This window comes from Nicotiana tabacum, chromosome 10, assembly GCF_000715075.1.
Source record: "Nicotiana tabacum cultivar K326 chromosome 10, ASM71507v2, whole genome shotgun sequence".
NCBI classification, from domain to species: Eukaryota; Viridiplantae; Streptophyta; class Magnoliopsida; order Solanales; family Solanaceae; genus Nicotiana; species Nicotiana tabacum.
The window spans coordinates 32569154-32594516 of record NC_134089.1 but is presented as its reverse complement, the minus strand read 5'-3'; the positions used below and the strand labels follow the sequence as shown (position 1 = coordinate 32594516).

General features: G+C 37.9%; 1 protein-coding gene across 1 annotated transcript; it reads left to right on the top strand.

Moving 5' to 3' along the window:
- The first annotated feature begins 18793 nt into the window (after positions 1 to 18793).
- On the top strand, positions 18794 to 24081 carry LOC107805154 (OVARIAN TUMOR DOMAIN-containing deubiquitinating enzyme 3). Its single transcript, XM_016629147.2, has 8 exons — positions 18794 to 18929; positions 19079 to 19250; positions 20099 to 20186; positions 21291 to 21354; positions 21672 to 21777; positions 21878 to 21932; positions 22513 to 22566; positions 23686 to 24081. Exons 1-8 carry the CDS (start codon positions 18908 to 18910, stop codon positions 23821 to 23823), a joined length of 699 nt encoding a protein of 232 aa, XP_016484633.1. The 5' UTR covers positions 18794 to 18907; the 3' UTR covers positions 23824 to 24081.
- The last annotated feature ends 1282 nt before the right edge of the window (positions 24082 to 25363 follow it).

Genomic DNA, 25363 nt, shown 5'->3' with positions numbered 1-25363 from the left:
TTGAGACATGTCGCTAAAATAAATAGGCTAAAACAGCCCTCACGCATGTGTATCATGTTCTGGTATGAATTGGTGTAAAATCACCTGCTATAACATTCATCACTTAGATCAGCATGCCTATAGGATGAAAGAACTTCAAACTGTTTAAGTAGTTCCCATATTGTGACTGCATATACACACCTAGGCAAGCCCTAGGCCGTTAAATAATTATGAAACCAGTTCTGTTTATGTGTGAAATTATCCAGGCTTAACAGGCTATAAAACTAGTAGGCAAACTGGTTAGGATTCTGTCGCTTCCCTTAAAACAAACACTGCATATCATGTATTTGTAACATTCATCTAGATATCATGTTCCTAGGCTTTCTGAACTTCTTCAAAATTAGCTATTTGAGACGTGCTGTTTATTTGCCTATGTATATGTGGAGGTCAATATGAGCCTTTTACCTGCTTCCTTAATTGACAGTCCTATGTGTTATTTGTTGTCGCCTAGATTTTTCCCCTTTAAACACCTTAGGATTGTCTAGAACTGCCTAAGTCTAGAGATCCTAAATTCCTCCAGGGCCACAAGGAAGGGACGGGTAATAGCACGCTTAGAGGTTGTTAATTAAATTCGCTTATCTAACCACTAAGGGGAGGGTAATGGGTAGTAAAAGGATATGATGACCTGCGCGCTAATGTCACGTGTAACCCCTCTAGTTGAGGAGGATTATCGGGCATTACACAGATTGATCCTGTAGGCTAATCAACTTAGGACTCCCCTTTCCTAATTCCTATATGTGTTTAAATTATCTAAACTTCTTTCATATATGCGCATTGGACCATCTCAACTTCTTTGATCATATATGTATTTAGACTGTGAAAACTACCTTTATTTGCAAATATGTGCTAAGATTGCTTACTTGTTAATTAACTAATTCACATAGTTTAAGTTCGGTTGGGACCTACCATTGTGGCATTATGGACCGCGAAGGGTGCGTAACACCTTTCCTTCAAGGTTATTTCGAGCCCTTACCCTAATATCTGGTAATGCAAAACTGGTTACATGAGTTAATTGCTCTAGATGCCCTAACGCACCTTAATCCGTTAGGTGGTGACTCTTCAAATGCCCAATTCCCAAAAGGAAATGAGTTGTTCCCCCATGAATGTCGAAACTCGGACTTCCCCGCAAAAAGGGAAAAAAGGGGGCGCGACAAGCACCACCTCAAAAGGTCCACTCCATTTTGACTTGTGCTTTCCTAAGAACAGTTGTAACCGGGAGTTGAATAAGAGAACCAAGTCACCTTCTTTGAATTCTTTGCTACGGGCATACTTGTCATGTAAGTACTTCATCTTGTCCTTATACAAGGACGAGCTGGAATAGGCATGAAACCAGAACTCATCAAGCTCATTGAGTTGCTCCACTCGAAGATTTGCTCCAACATACCTTTCAAGATTTAACTTCCTCAAAGTCCACATGGCCTTGTGCTCTAGCTCAATCGGGAGATGGAAAGCTTCCCCAAATACCAACCGGTACGGAGACATACTAATCGGAATCTTGTAAGTAGTTCTGTAAGCCCATAAAGCATCATCCAGTTTCTTTGACCAGTCGGTCCTATTTGCATTAATAGTCTTTGACAATATGCTCTTAATCTCCCTGTTGGAGACTCAACTTGCCCACTCGCCTGAGGATGGTAAGGGGTTGAAACCTTGTGATTGATACTATAGTTTGCAAGCAAAGTGTCAAATGCCTTATTACAGAAATGAGAACCCCCATCAATGATGATTGCTCTAGGAGTGCCAAACCGAGTAAAGATATTCTTCTTGAGAAAAGCCACCGCACTCCGGGCCTCGTTGTTGGGTAAAGTCATTGCCTCAACCTATTTGGAAACATAATCAACGGCCACTAGAATGTATGTGTTGCCACATGAACTCATAAAGTGTCCCATGAAGTCAATGCCCTACGCATCAAATATGTCAACCTTAAGAATAGTAGTAAGAGGCATTTCATCCTTCTTTGAAATTCCACTAGCTCTCTGACACTCATCACATCTCTTCACAAGATCACCCGCATCCTTGTAAAATGTAGGCCAATAAAAACCACAACTAAGCACCTTTGAAGTTGTCCTTGTCCCACCATGATGACCACCGTATGGTAGGGGTGGGAGTTCGATCGGTTCGGTTCGGTTTGAAGAAATTCGATTTGGTTATTCGGTTTTCGATTTTGTAAAAGTAGTAACCGAAACCGAACTGAAATAAGTTCGGTTCAGTTCAATTTTTTTAATTTCGGTTCAGTTTTCGGTTTGAACGTTATCATATTGGGCTCCTTCTATGTAATAATAGGACCGGCGAATTTGTTGTTTTTTTTCAAAACTTCAAAATTGTTGGAAATATTGTGTTTATAAAAAAAATAGACTAAACTTTGCACACTATAATGGATCATAAAATTCAAACATAGTGTAAATTACAACTCTTTGTGAAATCCTCCCGGTATCTATCATATATGCTATGGAAGTTTTAATAGAGTGAAAGTCTTCAAGATTGGAAAGTTGATGGACTTACTTAATTGGGTTGAGTCTTTGATAGATTGGACCTAATAGTATTAATTTATTACTTATGGGTTTAGCCTATATATAACTTAAAGAACCTATATGCTAATAATTCAATTTTTTGGTTAACCGAACTAAATAACTTAATAACTAAAAACCAAAAAACTGAAATTTTAAAATTTTAAACCAAAACCGACCGAACAAACCGAATAACCGAAACCGAAATAAATTTTTTTTTGGTTCGGTCGATTTATTCGGTTCCGACCGAAATATGCCCACCCCTACCGTAGGGGGAGGAATGACAAGCACCCAGAATACTCACTTGTTCTTCTTCTGGAACATATCTCCGGATCACACCATCATTACAAATTTTAAACAAATAAGGCTCATCCCAGTAATAGCCCAAGCAATCCCGTTTAAGCTTCTTCTTTTGGTTAGAAGAGAGCTCACACGGAATAATACTGGTCACAAGAAAGTTGACAACATCCACGAACCAAGGCATGCTATTCACATATACGGATAGGAGTTACTCATCAGGGAATGAATCATTAATTTTGAGGCTATCACAGGGCCTCCCCTCTTCCTCCAAGCGGGACAAGTGGTCCGCCACTTGGTTTTCACTCCCTTTCCGATCGACAATCTCAAGGTCAAACTCTTGAAGCAATAGAACCATCTCATTAACCGAGCCTTAGAATTCTTCTTTGTCAGTATGAACTATTACCTTGGCAACCATGAGATAAGGCCTAACATTTCCATTGCAAACACAATTTCTAGCAACTCTTTTTCTATCACCGTGTAATTCACTTGAGCATCATTCGTTTTTTGCTTGCATAATATACCGGGTGAAACATCTTGTTTACTCTTTGACCCAAAACCACTTCTATCGCAATATCACTTGCGTCACACATGAGCTCAAAAGGCAAGCTCCAATTGGGTGCGGTAATAATAGGAGTGGTTGTCAATTTGTACTTGAGAAGTTCAAAAGCCTTCATGCATTCTTCATTAAACACGAACTAGGCATCCTTTTCCAATAACTTGCACAAAGGATTCACTACCTTAAAAAAGTCTTTGATGAATCTTCCATAGAACCCCGTATGCCCAAGAAAACTCCTAACCCCCTTGACTGAAGTAGGAGGAGGAAGCTTTGAGATCACTTCAATTTTCGCTTTATCCACCTCTATTCCATTCTTTGAAATCTTATGGTCGAGGATAATGCCCTTCTTGACCATAAAATGACATTTTTCCTAGTTAAGCACAAGATTTGTATCTTCACACTGGGCTAACACCTTGTCAAGAATCTTCAAACACTCATCAAAGAAGTCACCCACAACACTGAAATCATCCATGAACACTTCCAATAAGTCCTCCACCATGTAGGTAAATATAGCCATCATACACCGTTGGAATGTAGCCGGTGCATTACACAAACCAAATGGCATCCTAGAAAATGCAAAGGTGCCATATGGACACGTGAAGGTGGTTTTCTCCTGGTCTTCCGAAGCAATCAAAATCTGGTTGTAACCTGAGTACCCATCCAAGAAACAGTAGAAGGCACGCCCAGCAAGTCTATCTAGCATTTGGTCAAGAAAGGGAAATAGAAAATGATCCTTGCGGGTCACTATATTCAGCTTGCGGTAGTCCATGCACACCCTCCATCTGGTGATAGTCCTGGTAGGAATTAGCTCATTTTTCTCATTGGTAACCACAGTCATACCACCCTTCTTCGGTATACATTACACTGGCGAAGTCCAAGAACTATTCGAGATGGGGTACACAACCCCTGCATCTAACCACTTGATCACCTCCTTTTTGACAACCTCTTGCATAGCCTCGTTCAACCTCCTTTGATGTTCCACGGAGGGTTTGGCATCATCTTCGAGTATAATCTTGTGCATGCAAAAGGGGGGGCTTATTCCCCGACTATAAGCTAGAGTCCATCCAATTGCCTTCTTCCTTCTTTAGAGCACCTCCAGTGTTGTATCTACCTACACGTTAGTAAGACAAGACGAAAGAATAACAGGTAAAATTGAACTAGGGCCTAAGAATTCATACCTGAGGTGTGAGGGCAAAGACTTCAACTCTAAAATGGGAGGTTCCTCAATTGAGGGCTTTATTGGCGGAGTCTTTCTGTTCTCAAGATCCAAATAAAGCTTATGGGGCTCATAAGAATAAGAGCCCATTCCGTGCAAAGCATTGACACACTCCACCCGACCTTCATCCTCATTCACATCAAGGTTCAACAATATTGCTTCTAAAGGATCCTTCACATTGGCCATGGTACTAATATCATCAACTATCACCTCCGTGACAAGATCCATAAAAGAGCACACTTCAGTACTATTTGGTTGCCTCATTGATTTGCACACATGAAAGGTGAGCTCCCCTGCTTCCACATCAACTAATATCTTCTCAGTTGTAAGGAAGGGCCTTCCCAATATTATCGGCACCTCATAGTCGAACTCGCAGTCCAGAATCACAAAGTCAGCAGGCAAAATAAACTTGTCCACCCGAACAACAACATCATCAATCATACCAAGCGGCCTCTTCATTGTTCTATCCTCCATTTGCAATCTTATTGAAGCAGCTCTCGATTGACCAATACCCAAAGTTTTGAACATGGAGTAAGGCATCAAATTGATACTTGCTCCCAAATCACACATGCCTTTACAAAATCCGCACTTCCAATGGTACATGGAATGGTGAAAGCGTCGGGATCTTCAAGCTTTGGAGCCATCGAGTGCACAATTGCACTTACTTGATGAGTCATTTTGATGGTATCACAATCCATGGATCTCTTTTTAGTCACCAAGTCTTTCATGAACTTGGCATAACGCAACATTTGCTCAAGAGCTTCCACCAAAGGAACATTGATCGACAAGCTTTTCATCATCTCAATAAACTTCTTAAATTGGTTTTCATTATTTTGCTTCACAAGTCTTTGAGGGTAAGGTGTAGGAGGCCTTGTCAAGGGAGCCTTAGCCTTGGGCACTACCGTTTCCTGTATGTCTATTACATTTTCCCTAGATGGTTCACGTCATTTTGAGTCTCCACCTCATTATCATGAATATCAATTCTCACTTCCGCATTCAAATTCTCCTCACTCACTTGCTCATCAACTATAGGAACATCATCATATTGCACTTCAACCTCATCACTCACAACTTCCTTTTTCTTGGAGCTATTCACATCACCACCTCGACCGCTTCTTGTGATTATCACCATTGCATGCCCGACATTGTTCCCACCCTTTGGGTTTACTACTGTATCACTAGGTAGAGCCCCCTTAGGGTGAGTATTCAAAGATTGCAAAATCTGGACAAGTTGAACCTCCAAGTTTCGGATTGAAGTATTATTGGATGTCAATTGGGCATCAGAGTCAGCATTCTTTTTCATCATTTGTTCAAACATCATCTCGATCATTCCCACCTTATCGTTTGACGAGCTAGGACCTTGGGACGGAAATGGAGGCGAGTTGTTTAGTTGTTGATACATCGGAGGTCTTTGAAAGTCTTGCCCCCAATTCACTTGATTGCCATTATTCCAACCCCCTTGGTTGTTGTTTCCTCCCCAATTATTGGTGTTGTCACTCCAGTTGCCCTAGTTGTTCTGATTGCCCCAATTCTGATTGTTGTTCCCCCAGTTGCTATTTCCTTATTGGTTTTGATTCCCCCAATTTTCTTGGTAACTCCACTATTGTTGTTGGTTAGGAGCATTGCCCCTTTGTCCTTGATAATTGTTCACGTACTGCACATCTTCACTTTGGTCATCATACCCATCATCTTGGTTGAAACCACCACTACCCTACTCATATTGATCCGGACTACCTTGACCTTGTTGACCTCTTTTTCGCCTCTTGTTGATCAACATGTTGACACCTTGCATCGCATTTACTTATCTCGGCGCTTGAACTTGTTGCAATTATGCTTTTGCTAACTGGTTCATTATTGTAGTTAACTTTTCTATTGCCTGACCATGGTCGTGGAGTTCTTTGTTCAGGTGAATGACAGTCGAATCACCCTGTGGCACATTAGCTTGACTTTGCCAAGCTGAGAAAGTATCTGCCATCTCATCCAATATCTCTCACGCCTCAGCATAAGGTGTGTTCATAAAATTCCCCCATGCTAATTGGTTCACTACACACTGATTGGTCGTGTTAATGACATGGTAGAATGTCAGCTAGATCATTGCTTCGGTCATGTCATTGTTTGGACATTCTTTCACCATTGTCCGATATCTCTCCCAAATCTCATGAAGTGGTTCATTAGGTTCCTATTTGAAGGCAAAAATCTCATCTCTCAAAGTCACCATATGCCCTGGCAAGAAAAACGTAGTTATACACTTGTCCGCCAACTCATCCCACGTAGTGATGGAATGGCTGGAAAGCCTTTCGAGCCAGTCCAAAGCTTTCCCTCTAAGTGAAAAAGGGAACAATCTCAATATCAATGCATCCTCTGACACATTGGTCTGTTTGCTTCCCCAGCAGGTATCCACAAAGCCTTTAAGATGTTTATATGCATTCTGATGGGGAGCACCTATGAAGTACCCTCTCTACTCCAATAAAGTCAATATCACATTTGTAATTTGGAAATTGCCCGCCCGGTGGGTTAGGACAATTGCACTTGCGTACCCCTCATTTGGAAGCACCCGAAAGGCGACTCTTCGAGGAGGTGGGGGAGGGTCTGGAACATTGTCATTGGCTTGGTGGCCTCTTCTTTGACCTTGAGGAACTAGAGGCACCTCATCTCTACTTCCTCCCCTGGGAGAACATTTCCAAGAAGATCATTGTTTGCCATTTTGTACCTGAATTAATGACACGTACAAGTTAGTAACACAGATGGAAAGAAAAACAAGACACAAAACTTAGATATATAGCCAAAACCATTTATCTCCCCTGCAACAGCACCAAAAAGTGATTGGGTCCAACCCTATACCACTATAGAGTGGGAAGAGCGGTCGATGCAGCTTTTACCCGAAAGGTCGGGATCGAATCCACATAGAGCTAAGATATGTTTGGAATTGAGTTCCTATCTAATCTAGCGATGTGCGATATTCTTAATTGCACTTCCAATCATTCTTTGTTTGTTTACTATTCTACTATAATACTAATGATGTAGGAAAATAAGTTAAGTATGGTATTTTTGTCAGGTTTGCTCAATTGGTCTAAAAGTACTAGGGAAGTGACTTATACCTAGGTGGGTATCTAACGGGGTCTAAAACTTAGGGCAAACTTGTTATAATTGGGATCATGATATAGCCATTGCACGTAACTACTCACTCTATACCTCTCAGTAGTTTGAGTAACTTTGCCCTAACTGACTTTCTCAAGCCCAATTAGGTGTCAAACAATGCAAGCAAATATGGCTCAAGTCGGGTATTACTATCTCTAGGTTTAACCCTTTAATTGGGGCTATCAATCTCTTGAATGCACCCTAATTCCTTATTGGCCTGAATTTTCTAGACTTAGTCTCTCTTTCTCAAGAAGAGCCTAAGTAAAAAAGGCACAAATCAGTGTTTGCAACCACCAATTCAATATTTAAAGCATAAATCAAGCCAAATATCATTCACCCATAAACATTTAAGCCCTAGAATTGAAGACCCATTAAATACCCACACTAGGATTGATCCACAACCCTAGATAATGGGTTTAGCTACTCATAATCAAAGAAGAAATTAAAGATTTAGATGAAATTTAACCCATAAAAAGTAATTACAAGAGAAAAATGTAAGATTAATGATTAACCAAGCTCTAAAATTACTCAAAATAACAAAAAGTTGTTGTTCACGTACTCCATAAACAACAGATGACCTAAAAATCTGAAAAAGAACTATTTATACACAGCTAAATTTTCCAAACAAAAATGCCCATACGGAGGTTCCGCTGATAGCGAAAAATGGACCACTGCAGTACTAAGACGTTTGCGGCCGCGCAAAATCAAGCGCGGGCCGCGGTCTTCAATTTTTAGCTCCACCTCTGGCTCTCTGATTCTGACTTCCGCTGAGGGCGGTAACTTGACCGTTGTCGCTTCAGAGACACTGCTGCTGTGCAATTTCACCACAGGCAGCGGTAACTTATTAAGCCCAAAATAGCACTCTCTGAACTTGGCCACCGCTGAGAGCGAAATCAAGACCGCCTCAGCGGTGGACACTCCGCGTCCGCGTTTGTTTCTCCACTGTAAGCGCACTTTTGACTTAGCTTTGGACTTGTGCAAGTTTCACTCCTTTTTTAACTGGTTATGACTTCCTTGTCTCTTTTTGACCAAACACTGCAAACAAGCAAAATAAGTTAGCTTTCGGGAATACTTGTACACACTTTTAATCCAAAACCTAAGCAAAAAAGAGCATAAAATAAGCTAGAATCCCTAGTTATCAGAAAGCCACGCCGAAATAAACTCTACAAGCCTAACTTGGGATTGGAGGAACAAATACATCGAGTATCTAAATAATGGGAAGCTTCCATCGAACCCTAAGGAATCGAGGACTCTACGAACGAAAGTTGCGTGATTCACATTGGCCGAAGATAGAACGTTGTACAGTAGGATGTTCGATGGGCCGTTGGCAGTATGTTTGGGTCCGGAAGACACCTACTACGTCCTGCGAGAAATTCACGAGGGTACTTGCAGGAACCATTCCAATGCCGAATCATTGGTTCATAAAATCATCCGAGCAGGGTACTATTGGGTCAATATGGAAAAAGATACTAAGGAGTTCGTTGAAAATGCGACAAATGCCAAAGACATGAATCGATGATCCACTAGCCTGGGGAATAATTTTATTTAGTCCTATCCCCATGGTCGTTCATGAAATGGGGAATGGACATTGTCAACCCTCAATCATTTGCCCCAGGTAAAGCTAAATTTACCGATTCGGGATACCCATCGAGATCGTATGCGACAATGGAAAACAATTCGTCGGTAGCAAAATAACAAAGTTCTTTGAAGATCACAAGATAAAAAGAATCTTGTCGATGTCATATCATCCTAGTGGGAATGGACAGGCCGAATCAATAAACAAGACCATCATTCAAAACCTAAAGAAAATGTTGAACGACGCTAAGGGGAAATGGAGAGAAACTTTGCCCGAAGTCCTTTAGGCATATCAGACTTCGACAAAATCCTGTACGGGGGAAACATCGTTCTCCTTAGTATATGGCACCAAAACTCTGATCCCGGTCTAAGTCGGGAAACCAAGCATCAGGTTTCGATACATAATGGAAGAATCAAATTACGAGGCTATGAACACAAGCCTCGAATTAATAGATGAAAATGAGAAGCAACCTTCGTTCGAATAGCCGCCCAAAAATAGCGAATCGAAAGATATTATAATTGAAGATCCAATCTTCAACACTTCAAATTGGGGACTTAGTTATAAGAAAAGTCACCATCAACACTCGAGACCCAAATAAGGGAAAGCTCGGTCCAAATTGGGAGGGACCGTTTCAGGTCCTTGACATCATTGGAAAAGGATCTTACAAACTTGGTACGATGAACGGCGAACAATTACCAAATAATTGGAACATATCACTCCTCAAATGATATTATTGCTAAGGTATGGTTTTTGTAAGGCCCCGAAAAATTTCGCTAAGTAATTTAGGATTTCGTGGTGCTAGGTAGGCTAATTATAATATTTTACGTGATATTAACATGATGGACATCAATTGGATTTTGTAAATAAGTATATAAGTCATATAATAAGTAATTTGGGATGCAAGGAAAGGCCTAAAGTCTAAGTCAAATTGGAAAATTACATAATAGGCTAAAATTCTAAATGAGTTCGCACAAGTCCACACTTTGAACGAGTATATATATATATATATATATATATATATATATATATATATATATATATATATGGTATTATGTGATGAAAACTCTATCAAATGAAAGGTCTTTGAGTATAGTTTCTAACGCTTCAAACCGTTTGTCATTTGGACATTCCTACACAAAGTTATGATCAAATTACCAAAGGCTGGATTTGCTATCAATTTCGCAATCACAAAATGACTCCGCGGACCGCATATGCGTCGCATATTGAAACAGAGTTGGGCAAAATATTATGCTATCGCATAATTGATTATGTTGCAAGTATGCTGACCACATATCAATTATGTTATAGCATAATTGTACCACATAATTGACTTTGGGGGTCATTTTTGGAAATTTTCATATCCGAACCTACTTTGATAAATAAACTTTGGGGATTCATTTGGGGCTATTTTATACTAAATCTAGAGAAATGTGAGAGCATTTAGAGAGAAAAGGAGGAAGCCTAACATTATAACCATTCAATCTTTCATCAATCTTCAAGAATCAATGAAACCAATCACAAGATCTTCATCTAAGAGGTACGGTTCTATACACTAGAATTTAATTTCGAGTTTTGGGTATAAGATGGGTTATTGAGGTATGATTCTTGGGTATAATAGTATTATGTATACATGCATGTACAAATTAGGTTTGTGGAAAGATCTCTGAATACAAATAAGTAAAGATTGGGTTGGGGAATAAAGGAAATCTTGTAGAAGAGTTTTGAAATTAAGATACATAACTAGTGTTTGATAAAATGCTCAAATGAGCTGAAACTATGAATATCTCCCTAATTTGTGTTCGATTTTGTTATGTCTCAAAGTAGATTGGGATTGCTAGAATTTTCGGAACGTTGTATTAACTTAAGGGAAGCTTAAACAAGGTATGTTGGCTAAACTTTCTCTCTTAGAATCGAATTCCATAAATGTTTTCATAAGTTCAAGCATGGTTGGCTCAAAGTTCATAAATCTTATATTCCGGGTTATTACCCATAAACATGACTATTCCGAAATGATCCTTATGAATAAAGATATATATATATTCTAAGTATTAGTTGCGTATTAAAAACATTACAGCTTTGAGTCGTGTTTCAAATAAAGGCTAGTATGCCAAATTGTGTGAGAAAACTCGATACGGTGATACTCCTAATTGCTCTTATGTGTACCAAATGTATTTGATTGATTGTGTCTAGTTGTGGTTAATCTATAAAGATGTTTGAAATGAATTAAATGAATTTGGGAAATAGAGTATGGCCAACGTGCCAAGAACTTGAGTTATAATTGTGCTTGGTGATGCCTATGACATGAGAAAATGTGAATAGATTATGAAATGAGCCTTGACTTTACTTTCCGTAAATGACTTCAAAATAAGGTTGCCTAAAGGCTTTGTACTCAATTATGCCCATAAATGGCTGTTCGAGATAATGTTTTACCTTATAAGTACATCCAATGTGATCCGAGTTGTTATATACTCCGATGTTGAAATTGTATATTGTCGTGATTGGAAAAGGGTAATTCAAGAATAATCGGTGTAATTGCTTGTTTATGACTTTGATGTGTGTTTCTATTGTGGTTTGGTATGTCCCCTCCTTTGGGAGGAATCCTTTATGTTTAAAGTTCAATTGTTAATGAACTTGAGGTGTATGATTTCTGAAATACTCTATATGCCCATGATTCATAATTTTTCCTGTGTGTACTTGACATCTTGAATTGAATGGCTTGTTGTTGAAATTGATATTGATGTGAAATATGTGGAAAGAACTAGAATTATGAAATGCGGCGAAGTGCCAAGTGTGACATAACTATTGTGGCCACTAGTGCCAAAGGAATTGAAATGTGTGGGAAATATGGAATGAAATGATTGATGGAAAAATGGACACATCTTGAGTAAGACGGCTTAGCCAATCGGGCCGAGATCAGATGCCATGCCGCAACACATGGTGGTACTGTGCTAATATTGAAACCGGAAAGTGACAATAAAATTGTGATTGAGGTACACGTCTCAAATAAGACGGCTTAGCCGATCAGTCTGAGATCGGATGCCATGCCGCACACATGGTGGAATTGTGCAGAAAAAAAATTGAAACCGAAATTGAAATGGGAATTGATATTGTGGAAAAATGTCTCCAAGGGAGATACCTAGCCGGTCAAGTCATGATCGGACTCCGTGCTAAGATTTACGGTGGAATATGTATATGTATGTGTATATATATTGGCACAGAAAATTGTGATTGAAATTGGAGTTGGTTACGATGTGCATATTGTGAACAATGGTATTGTGAACAGTAGTATTGTGAATTGTGGTGAATTGTTATTAAATATATTCCATCCAATAATAGTATTGTCCACATATCTCGAGTTTCATTTTCACCATATGAACTTTCGTACATTAAAAAATTGTTATGTTTAACTTGGCCTTTGGATATCATTGATTGTTACTTGTTGTTTACATGGTTGTCTTTTCTTATATTGGCATTCTATTTTGAAAGAAGACTTTTAGCTATTCATACTAGTACTATTCGACAGTTTTAACATCCCTTTTGCCAGGGGAGTTACATCTTTAAATGGATGTAGGTGGTTCCATAGCAGACAGTGTTGGTCGCAGCTAGTGGTGCATCCCCTTTTCAGCCGACTTGGTGAGCCCCACTTCATTTCGGGGTCCTGTATCGATTGTTTATCATGTACTTGTATTTTGAGGTATAGCCAGAGCCTTGTTGTCGGCATTTCCATATTACTCTTCAGTTGTATTTAGAGGCTTCGTAGACAGGTTGTGGGTGGTGTTTGATAATGGGAAATTGAATTAGAAATATTGATATTTGGCAAAGATGTATAAAACTTGAAATATTTTGAAAATTATGAATGAAGTTGCTAATGGAAATGAAATGGAAGTTGTTAATGATATATTTTCAGAATTTGATTAATGGAGTACATTTCCTCTTTATTCAAAGACGAATTTGAGTAGTATGAAACCTAATAGGCTTGCTCGGTCGGGTTTACTCGGTTGAGCGTCGGTCGCAGATCCTCGATTTTTGGGTCGTGACAGTTTTCTCCTTTTTCATTCGTATTTTATACTAACTTATTGAAGGTGTTTGGTCGAAGACGTCGAAGTTCTCTCCAAAAACGAAGTTCTTAGGTCTGAAAGCATGCGTTGCACTTTTTTTCCCTTCGACCTGTTTTTATCCCAAATGGATTTTTCCGGTAAGGTTTTTAATGAGGCAACTATTGTTCGTGCTAACTTAGAGCAATTCAATAATATCCGAGGCTCCTTTACAATCAACCTCGAATACTGGGGGCATCACCCTCGGATGTTATGTTTTCAAGGAAGATGCTTCGTGTCAACGAGGTCTCGATAGAAAAATTTTGTAAAGGGCCAAACGGTCGAATGAACCGTGCCCATGTAGATTGACCGAGCCCTAATGACAAAATATGTACGCATGAATGATCTATTGAAAAAAGTACTTTTTCCTTATCAGATGTTCCATGCCTTAGTGAAATTTCTACTTTATAATTACATACTTATGAAACTGGCTCAAGCGCCGATCGCAACTAAAGCCCGAGCAATCAACCCCGCACTCGGGGAATGCCATTCGGAAATCGACATGCTCGAATTATATCATAAGACCTAAAAAAGGCAATCCTCGATTTTTTTAGGCCAAGGCCACCCAACTCGGGGACTAACGCTTCAAACAAAGTTCAAAGTATAATTGAGAAACAAACCCAAAGGGCAAATCTCAAAGTTAAAGCCTAAAGCCGAACTAACACGGTTCGGAGACGTCCAAATTCTGTAACAAAAATAGGCCTTCTAATATTTTCACAAAAACGGTTAAAAGGGCTACCCTTGGCAAAATTACAAAGGGTTTCGATAACATCAACCCTCAAAAACCTTAAGAGGTACCAAATTGCTCAAACTATAGAACAAGATTATGCTAAGGCATAATAAAGTAAAGGATTCCGATAGCACTAGCCCTCGAAAATCCTAATGGGTAAAAATTTGCCTCGTGCTAAGGCATAACAATTTTTTATAAACTTTTTAAGACGAAAGGGGAAAAAGGCACTCTCTTGAGGCCATATCGTCCCAACTCAAGAGCCTAAGGGACATTATATTTTTAAGCTCAAAAATCTACGCTCACTCAACTAAAACCTAAAGGTTTTTCTACTTCAAGTTCGAGCCAAGCACTCACCCGATTATAAAGACTAATATTGGTCTGAATTCGGTCAAGTTGCCTAAGTTTCGGATCCACAAACAAATTTTTGTAAGGCACTAAGTGAGTCGAAATGATCGCAAAGCACAAAGTGTATCAAAATTTTTACAAGGCAAAAGTCGAGATAAGAAAGAAAATGTTTCATAAATGCAAAAATATTTACAAAGACCACTTTGGGTCTTACACAAAAAATCCAAAAAAGGAAAATAATCCTAAAGGCCTAATCTTCCTCCGGAGCCCCATCTTCATCCCCTTCACTCTCGGACCCACTCGAGCTCCCGAATCATCATCATCATAGGAGAGCAACGATTTAGCTTCGGCCTCGAGTACTTTCGCATTCTTGATGTTGACAGTAAGGTCGAATCCACGAGCATGAATCTCCTCACGAGTCTCTCTCCGAAACTGGTATTTGGCATGCTCGACAGCCCAGTATGATCGAGTCTGGGCGGTGTCAGCCACCTCCTTTGCTCGAACTTGAGCAGCTTCAGCATCAGCTCGATAAACGGCCATGATCGCCTCAACTTCAGCCTTTACTCTTTCTGCCTCAGATGTGGCCTTTGCAAGCTCAACGGCCAACCGAGCCTCGAGCTCCTCAATTTTCTTAGCTCGAGCCAGACTTTCCTTTTTCATGCTTTGGAGTTGATGTTCGGCCGAAGACAGTTAGGCTCGAGTAGTATTTTTTACGAGACAAGGCGGTCCATGTTTTGCTTCCACCCCAAAGTCTCTGCCTCCTTCATCTTGGCCTCCGCATGAAGTTGCTCGATCTTCTCGGCCTTCTGCTGAACCTGCAGAATCAAAGTGTTCGTCGCCATAACCTAATTGATATGTCAAAGCAATCGCTACATCACAGAAAATGATGTCAGTAAAAAGGAAGTAAAGAAAACAAAACAGTAAATGAAAAGCTAGAGGAAGGATCGAACTTAGGCTTCATGTTCCACTTCTCGGGAAATGGCATCTTTTTGGGCGGAATGAGGTCGGAAGTCTTCACTCGGACAAATTGACCCATCCACCCTTTGTCCTTGTCCTCGTCTATACTCGAGAACAACACCTTGGTGGCCCGACGCTGGAGCTTTATTAGTCCACCTCGGAAAAGAAGAGGCTTGTACAGTCTCATGAGATGATCAAGGGTGAAAGGCGTCCTTTCCTTTTTGTTAGCAAAAAACCAAAACAGAAGGACAATCCGCCATAAGGAAGGTGAATCTGACCTAAGGTTATTTGGTACTAGCGGCAAAAGTCGAGGATGACGGGGTCGACAGGGCCCAGCGTGAAAGGGTAAGTGTAAACACGTAGGAACCCATTCACGTGGGTAGTGATATCTTTCTCAGGAGTCAGGACCACCACCTCTTTCTTGTCCCAATTGCAGTCTTTCTTGACCTGCTCAAGGTTACGTTCGGTTATAGAGCATATGTATCTCGACATTGGTTCACACCGGCCAGGGACGGAGGATGTTTTCTTGACTTTGAAGTCGGAAGTGAGATCACCTCCCTCGGGAACACACTCTTCATAGCGTGGTCCACCGGCATTTTATCGTCGGCCGGCCGCGACGAAGAGGCTTTTTCTTTTTGAGAAACAGTTTTTGATGTCTTCGCTATTTTTGTGTAAAGAAAAGAGAAGAGGATAAGGTTTGGTGTTTTGAGGAAGGTTTGGTAACGTAGCAGAACGGGAAGGCTTAGAAGATATGGAAAGCTTTGAAGATTTGCAGACAAACTTAAAGAACATAAAGATTGAAGATTAGCACTAGAAAAATCCAAAGTAAAGTTTGAGGAAGTGAAAAGAAGACTTATTTAAGGATTCACGGCGACGGTTCAAAGGCACTAGTGGCCGACCGCCAACTGACACTCATTAATGATTTTGGAAACTGTACCGACGGGACATTTCGGTCGCTTACGTTGCTTACGTCACAAGGATGGCGTCATGGTGGATCGAGGTACAAAATCGAAGGCTCAATACGTTTCTTCTCATTACATTCCAAGAAACGAGGGGACTATCTGTATACGGTTAAAACCGGACCTACCCGATTATGCTATTTGATCGAGACAAGGGAACTACATCGAGGGGTAGCCTCGCAATGAATCAAACTAGAGCACGAAGACGAGGCATCGAGTCCGAGGATCGAGGTGCCTGCCAAGATCGAGGCCAACGGCGACCAAGACCAAATGTGATAGACTTCGAACAAAGTGTAGTAACTGAAGGACGAGATATCCGTGACTGGCTGGAGATCATGGCGTAAATCTCGCAACAGATCAAATCAAGGGCAGTTATCTAGTTAATCATGGGATTTACTTTCATAGTTAGAATTGTATCTTAAATAGGATTCCTCTACTATATAAAGGGGGTCCTAATCATCTTGTACGCACCTTATATTCATACATAAAAGCAATACAATATCTCTCTTTTATATTTTTTGTTTATCAGTTTGTTGCGTTTTAACTGTTCTTGCATAACTAGCTCGAGGGTTTCCAAGCTCGAGGGCTCCGCCCAAACGTTGGTTTACTTTATACTATTATCAATTTTCATTAGTTATATTTACGTTTATCGATTGGTATTAGGTGAAATCACATATCCTTAAAATCATATTATAAGTTTAATTATTATCCAAATTTTAGGGTAAACAGTTATATATACACACCTTCAAAAATAAGAGATCATTAAAAGATTCTTTTTTGCAATTTCGGTATGAGTCACATGAGAAGCAAGTTGATACTATTTGAGATACATAAAATACAATAAAATACTAAATAATAATAATTGAAATTAAGTTAAGATAGATCTCGACTAAGGTAATTAAAAAGAGTTTGAATAAACAAAACAGAGAAAGAGTCTAGAAGCCTAGATAAACCTCCCAGGCAACAATCATTATATTAACTCGATTGCCTGCCGAGAATGGTGAAATAGAAGTACCACAAATGTAAAAAAGAGAAAAAAGATCACCTTCAAGAATCTCAATTCTTAAAATAGGCAATCATGAGATTTAAATAGGACTAGAAAATAAGGAGGGAAGTCCCAAAAAGTTACAAAAAAAAATAAATGATATTAAGCTCGATTGGGAGCGAAACTGTGGCACAACATTTTTGCGTTGTAGCACATTTGCGCTGTAATTTACTGCTTGAGTGCAAATCTATGTAGCATATAGTTGTAACTTTTCTTTTGTGGTAGCACATTTTCGCAGTAATTTTTCATTTAAGTCTAGACTCTTGCACATGTCATTTTTGACTCTAAAATCTTCTAAGCGATCTACAAGCCCCCATACATAGTACTAGTATTTTTTTTTACATGAATCACTGAGATAGGCTTTTCAAACACCTTCTAACTACTTTTTGAAGATCACACAACTTCTTAATATGCAATCTTTGAATATTCTTGGTCTCGAAACGAGTCAACGGTCCATTAGGCATTGGGGATTCTCTGCTACATGCTCTGTGCTACCTGAACGATTCAGGATCATATCATAAATGACTGATTAATGTTATACATATAAACATGTGATAATTAACTAAAAGTGCTCCATTTTTTGAAATTTGCAAGACTATTAGTACTCTATATCTATACTCTATTATATAAATTACTTCCTCAATTTTAATTTTAAGAAAGAAACGAAGATTTTTGAAATATGTAATTTTAAATATGTCATAATATTTGTGTGTTTGTAGGGTTATAAAACTTTTGATATATATAGTCTAAACATATCATAATATTTTGGTGCCTATAAAATTTTCTTGTTAAAGATAATAAATTTAAATTAAAATGTATGTAAATTTAAGGAGAGGTCATTTTTATAAACAACAGAAAAAAGTAAATAAAAAATAGGGCCATCGACTAGAGTGAGCATTTCAGATAGCCTGTTTGGCCAAGCTTATTTTTGGCTAAATTTTTATTTTATTTTTTTGCCAAAAGTACTTTTGACAAAAAATTGAGGTGTTTGACAAAGCTTGGAAGGAAAAAAAGTGCTTTTGAGGAGAAGCAGAAAAAAGTAGATTCTTTCCAAAATCACTTTTTTGAGAAGCACTTTTGAGAAAAATACACTTAGAAGCAGTTTTTTAAAGCTTGGCCAAACACTAATTGCTGCTCAGAAGTGTTTTTCAAACTAATTAGTCAAACACAAACTGCTTCTCACCAAAAGTACTTTTGAGAAAAATACTTTTGAAAAAAAGCAATTCTCAAAATAAGCTGATTTTTGCGGCTTGGCCAAAGGGCTAGTACTCCAAGTTAAAAAAAAAAAAAAAGGAAGATCATTTCAAGGTTTTTCCAGCTATATCATACTTATCGTTATTGCTCAAAAACAATTTTACCTAAAAAGATTTTAAAAAAAAAGGATAAAAAGCACTAGCCGTCCGGTGATACGGCAGTTTTGGACTAATCATTAACGAGCTTTGAATTTCATGGCCGCCGTGCCCTCTAATGGTACTTAGCTCTCTTACACTTAAAATTATTCAGTACTAGAATGAAATGCGCCTAAATATAGTGCATTAGTATGTCTACCCTACTAGTTTGAAATTGAGGTGTAATCAACTGATTGATATTTGATTTTATTTTGAAAATTTTGGGTACAGAAGTTGTGCTGGAGGAGCTGAGACATGGATTGGCGCAGTTTGAGCTGGTTAATTCTCCAGTTGCTTCAGTTTCTGCTTCCAGTTATAGGCCTCAGCAAAGAGGCCTAAACCCCTTTGGTGTTTTCTCTGCTGCCACTGTTCATCAATCATTTGCTAGAATAGGACCCTCACTGTAAGTTTCTCCTCCTTTTTGTTTTCCAATTAGTGGGGTTTTGCTAGCTTGAGTTGTGTTGGTACATTTTGTTATTGCGTAGAATGATTATTTCGAGTTCAAGTTGTATACACTATCACTAATGAATTTTTACACCATTATGTCACCTTTACTTATTATAGCAGGTAACCGGTCTTGTTTACAAAATTACAAGTCTCACGTTATAAGGCTATGTTCCGCGGATTCTCCAAAATGCCGCCGCACCCATGTCGATCCTCCACAATTGCTCCACTTTTGGAGGATCCGACAAGCACCACTGTCATTTTCGGAGAATCCGAGAAACCTTCATAAGGAGACATATCCTTTAGGAGACCTGATAGTGTAAAAAATTCCTTACATTGACGTGTATATAACTTAAACTCAATCTTTTCATACTATATATTAATGGTTGAGGCCTATTCCTAGTGACAAGCATGCCTTAAACCTATGTTACATGGATATGTATCATATATGCGTGTTAAGTATCCTAGACCTATGTTACATGGACTTGTATATGTATGTGGATAATATACGAATGTCTGTAATTATCGTATATGAGTACGTGCAGTTTTTGTTAAATCTTTAGTGTAATTTGAAGAATCTCCATGAAGAACCTGTACCCATGGTACACCTGTTGGAGACAGCTACATCAAAGCAAATACTATGTAACATAGCCTTTAACAACTAATATGTTCCCTAATACAGTGAAGGGCTTGAGAATTACCTAAATCAATCTAAATAGATTATAATTTAGTTCAAATGAAGTGCCTAATTTGATCTCACAATTGTGTATTTTGTGTGCCTTTTTTCCCTTCAATTTCTTATTGTAGAGGTGGAGGTTCGCCAGCTTTAAAGAAAGTAGAACGTTATTCAGTACAGAGAGTAACAGGTGATGGCCGCTGTATGTTTCGTGCTTTGGTATGAAGCATATTCCTTCCCTGATCCAAAAATCAATTTCATGTAAAGCTGTTGACTGCATAGCTTTATTGCTATAATTTTTAGATGTCTTTTTACCCTAATGGTCATGGTTTTAGAACATTTTGCTTATTCATTGAAAGGGAAGGAACCACAAACTTGAGAAAACAAGCTCCTCTAACGAGAATAGAAGTTAAACTAACTGAAGGAAACTGCCAAGTCATTTTACTGACAATGCCTCCCAACTCTGCAGTAGGCCCACATGTGCCACACCTTAAAGAATTATATTCTGTAGTCCATAATGAAGCAAAATAAACTGCCTTTTGCCAGGCGTTTGACACGACATTCATAATGTTGCATTTCTGTATAGCCAAATATAAAAATCATTGCTAATCAGGTAGAAAGCCACAAATTTTTGCCTTCACTCTGCTAGCAAAACCCCCTGAAAACCGGATTTGGTTTCTTCAGAGGTGCTCGCACACAGGAATAGGAGGTATCAATGACCCTAAACAACTTCCACCACAATGCCGCTGACAAATAATAATATAGAGACATGTATTTTTGGATCTCACTCTTTCTTTCCTTATTTTTTTGTAAATTTATAAGTTACATATATTTATGGCTCCCACTATGCACATTGCAGTATTCAGGAGGTATAATCTTGTGTAGGCTGTAACATGTCATTCACATTTATCCTTGTAAGAATAAGAATATGCTACCTTAACCTATCATGGGTTCTTTGTTTCCGAAAGGGAGGGTCTAGTGTTGTCAGCTTAACTTAGAAGAGTTACATAAGAAGCCAAAACTATCTGAATCCAGTATCCTCCTATCAGGATGAGCTGAAAGTTAACAATCCCATCAATCATGAAGGAACTCTTAGAATTCATTTATCTTTTTATCGTTCAGGTTATGAAAAGTTGATGACTCTGAATTCTCTTCACATATGGTAAAAATCTGAAAATAAGAGTGCTATCAAGTAAATATCTGATAAATGTGGATTATTCCCATTTTGTACTTCATGCTATTTGTACCAAAAATGTTTTAGTGCCTTAGAACTTGGAAACAATACTTTATTTCTCTTACGAATTGCTGTTATTTCTAAATCAGGTAAAAGGGATGGCTTTCAACAAAGGTGTGAAACTTAACCCTCGAGATGAAAGAGAGGATGCAGGTAATATTATCCACAGCAGATTTTCATCAATCATTTTTGTGCTTCTCTTTAATACTACTGACAAGGTTAACAACAAATTAAAAAGAATAATACCAACAAGGTTAGAACTTCATAGTAGCTCTCTAACTTGTCAAAGTTATGAAGTTTCCTTTCATTTGTGATTTTTCTGTCGCTAGGAAACTATGCCTTCCACATATTAATAATCTCCAAAAAATTTACCCCTGATACACTAAGGCAAGTTATCAGTTCTCTTCTCATTTTGTGTGGATTATTTCCCTGAAGTTGATGAAAAATCTGCTTTTTTTCTTGTGTAACAGATGAATTAAGAATGGCTGTAAAAGAGGCTCTTTGTGATGATGAGAAAGAACGTCTTAAATATGAAGAGGCCTTGATTGCCATTACAGTTGAGGAGTCTTTGAGACGGTAACATGAAACTTCATTCATCAATTTTAGGTACTTTATGATAATACTACTAGTGATTCAGATAAGCGGCCTTTCTCACTACTTTGACTTGTTTTGTTAGATATTGCCAACGCATTGGACGATCTGATTTCTGGGGAGGCGAGTCAGAGCTATTGGTAAGCAAAATTTTAGCCCTGTTCTTCTAACCTTGAATATTATGTTGTATTTATCCTCTACCTAGTTTATCTGTCAGTAATACAAGATTAGTTGCTGTATGGGAACTGGGAAGTTCTTATGAAACTCTCAATCATTCTTGTAGGACTATTAGGGGTCGTTCGCTTACCGGGATAAGGATACTAATCCCGTGATAGAATTTGGTATTGTATTTATCGCATGTTTGGTTAAAGGTATTAGTTAATCCCTCGATACATTTTAATTTGAAATGGTGGTATTAGCTAATCCCATATAGAAGGTGGGATAGCTAATCCCACAATTGAACCAAACGTCCCCTTATTTCTTTTGACTCATTCCTTCTTTTCATGTCTTCAATGTTATACTGCTTGGCAAGTCCACATTGATTCCTGTCTTGTTTTGTGAGGGTGAACGAAAGAGATGGTTCTGATACTGATTCTATATGAAGTGCATCAATATTACTCCGTTCACACATCACAAATGGGATACTTGCATGCTACTTTAGTGTTCCATTTAGCTACATTTCCCCCCTATTGCTGATAGATATCTTTCTTTTTACATCAGGTATTATCAAAGTTGTGTTGCCAGCCAATTACAGTATACATACCAGAACAGGAGGTACTATCCCTTTGCTTCAAAAGATTAACTTCTAAAGTAGTCATAAGCCGGACTTTTTGTTTTTGATGGGTAAAGTCACAACTCGGACTTCTCACTTGGAAGTCAAGCTTATCCATCCTATCAACAAAGCATCGACAGCATAGACGAAGTAATTTGGGTCTTGCTGTCTAATTATATCTGTTTTCCTTTCCAACAATTAAAGTAGGCTTTGCGAGATCTCATTCAAAATAGCCCAGTGTATACATAAAGCAAATCGAATTCTAAGTGCATTAGTTCTTTCTAAAGCAAGCTAACTGCATCCTAGCTTCACCAGCTTCTTCCTTTGTGAAGTAGACTCTCATCTCTATTTCTCCTTCCATGAACTTTTCCTTCTTCGATTCTAATTTTCCCATTTAATTTGCTAACTCTTTTTTTATTTATGAAATAAGGTATTTCATTAAAAGGCATCAAGGAGATGCTTTTATACAAAATGAAACAAAAATACAAAGATTTGATCTACTAATTCTCCTCCAAAAGAAATAAATAAGGCAGCAAATCAAGTCAAATGTTCCCCCTTCAACTTATGTGGAAGCTGCTGTTGGCAATAGTGAGTTACATATGTAAAGTTAAAAGATAAAGAAAAAAGAATGTAAAGGCCCTTCATAGTCTCAGGACTAATGAACCAATTTGCCATAATGCTTAAACAGCATGAAGCAGAGAGAAAGCAAGTGATAATAATGTATTAATACAAATATTTTGTTCAGGGAATCACTAATAACATTTAATGCTCAAAAGAAACACATAAGGTAAAAGTTCCATTTAATTTTAATAGAAGAAGTGACTGTGAAAAGATCGTTATGACCTTGAAGACGTGCTACCTGGTTGGTAGATCAACCATAAACCCAAATACTGCAACTCCAACAATGTGATTATGTTACTGAACTAAAAAAAAATTGGATCCCTCATCTTATCTACCTTCACTGAGTAATTGTTAAACGCTGTCAGTAGCTTTGTTTTCTTAGCCATTGAATAATATCTAAGCTCTTAAAAGTACTCCTAAACTTCTCTTGCCTTTGTTCTTCTATATTTATTGGTTTAGTGTTTCCTTAAGAATTTCTGCTCTTTTCAATGAAACTGCAGCATGGAGGAGGGGGCTCTGGTTTCATTCCTATTGCAGAATATGGAGCTGAGTTCCGCAAAGGTTCAAAAAACAGAAAGGCCAGGAAAGCTGTGAGGCTTCTTTATAGTGGTCGGAACCATTATGACCTACTTGTATAGGATCTTTGTAACATTCAACAGAGTTTGAGCAGTGTACAAGTTTCTTACCAAGAGCTGCTAAAGCCAAGGGGAAGTTTGTGAAGTTTCCTAGTTGTGGCTAGAACCATTCTGCACATTTGATAATTTTGTACCGAAATGTTGATGATACAAACTTGTTATGTAGATGTATTTCCTGAGCTTCATAACTAATAGTAATTGTAAAAGAAAAACTGATTTTTAGATTGTTCATGTAGGAGACAATTTATGAAATTCTCATACTTGAATTTTGTTCATTGTTTTATGAAGTGATTCGTTTTTTCATGTTAGTTGTGTAATTGAGAAGGAAGATTCACTGTCTAAATATTAAATAAGCACAATGAAGAGGAAAACCTTGTTCTGATTGATTAATTTGCAGAATTATTGGTTGTATCCAGATTACTTTGGACATATGAATATTAATATGAGACAAGAATATAATATCTTGTAATATTACTGTACCATCAAAATATGAAATATAGCACTTGATAGTCGACGCAAAGGTCTAAAATCCGCCCTTTTTGCTAAAGAAAATTCACGAATGAAAATAAAACAAATTGAGATACGTTGAAAGATTTACTTGGAGAATTAGAGATGCAGTTCATTCACGAATCAATCCATGCAACAACTTTTCAACCGTATGAGAATAAATTCTACATAGTTAGAAGCAAAATAATGCGCAAACTCAAAAACAAATTATAAAAAATAAAAAAAAATCAAAATATAGAAAAATATTTGTTAAATAAAACTTGTTTTTACTCTCCAACAATAGTAGTGTAATGTAAAATTAGTTAAATGAATTTTTATAGAGCCTGTTTGGAAAGCCACATAGAAATTGGATTTTGGTGTAATTGGATGTAATTATAAAGTTTGGCATGTTTGTTTGGCCAAGTAGTTACCTGGTCAGCAGGGAATTGAGTGTAATTGGAGGAGGTGTAATTACACTATCCAATTCTCATGGGGATGTGAGAATTGGTGGTAATTACACTATGTAATTACAAGGTTGCTTTTTAGTTTATTTCCTTTTTGTTTTTATTTTAATTTATTTTCTTTATAACTTTTTATTTCTATTATTTTACTTTTTAATTTATTTTTACCTTTTAATTTCTTTTGAAATTTTAAAATATATTTTTCTTTGCATTATTTATCTTTTATTTCTCTACCTTTACTTCTTGTGATATTGCATATATATTATTTTTTTATTTATTTTGTTATTCTATTTTTTGAAACTACACCTCCTAACAAATAGGTCATCGTAATTACACAATTATGTAATTACTAGATTGTGTAATTACTACCCTAATAATTACACCAATTCTAATTACCTAATTGCTTTCCAAACAGACCCATAATGTCATTGTTATGTGAGACACAGAATCGAAGTTTGTGAGGAGAAGTACCTCCAAACCTTATTATTATTTCTTTGATACCAATGGTGTTAGGATCACTTGCACTCATTTTATATTTTTATTCTATTAAGTATGTGTTAACTTTCACTGCACAGGTATTAGATAGTTCTGTTCAT

What these genes read in the sequence shown, in the direction of transcription:
- LOC107805154 (XM_016629147.2), top strand. Translation starts at nt 18,908, where the DNA reads ATGGCCGCCGTGCCCTCTAATG. An exon ending in GGCCGCCGTGCCCTCTAATG is followed by an intron (nt 18,930 to 19,078) that starts GTACTTAGCTCT and finishes TTTTGGGTACAG; the next exon opens with AAGTTGTGCTGGAGGAGCTG. An exon ending in TATACATACCAGAACAGGAG is followed by an intron (nt 22,567 to 23,685) that starts GTACTATCCCTT and finishes ATGAAACTGCAG; the next exon opens with CATGGAGGAGGGGGCTCTGG.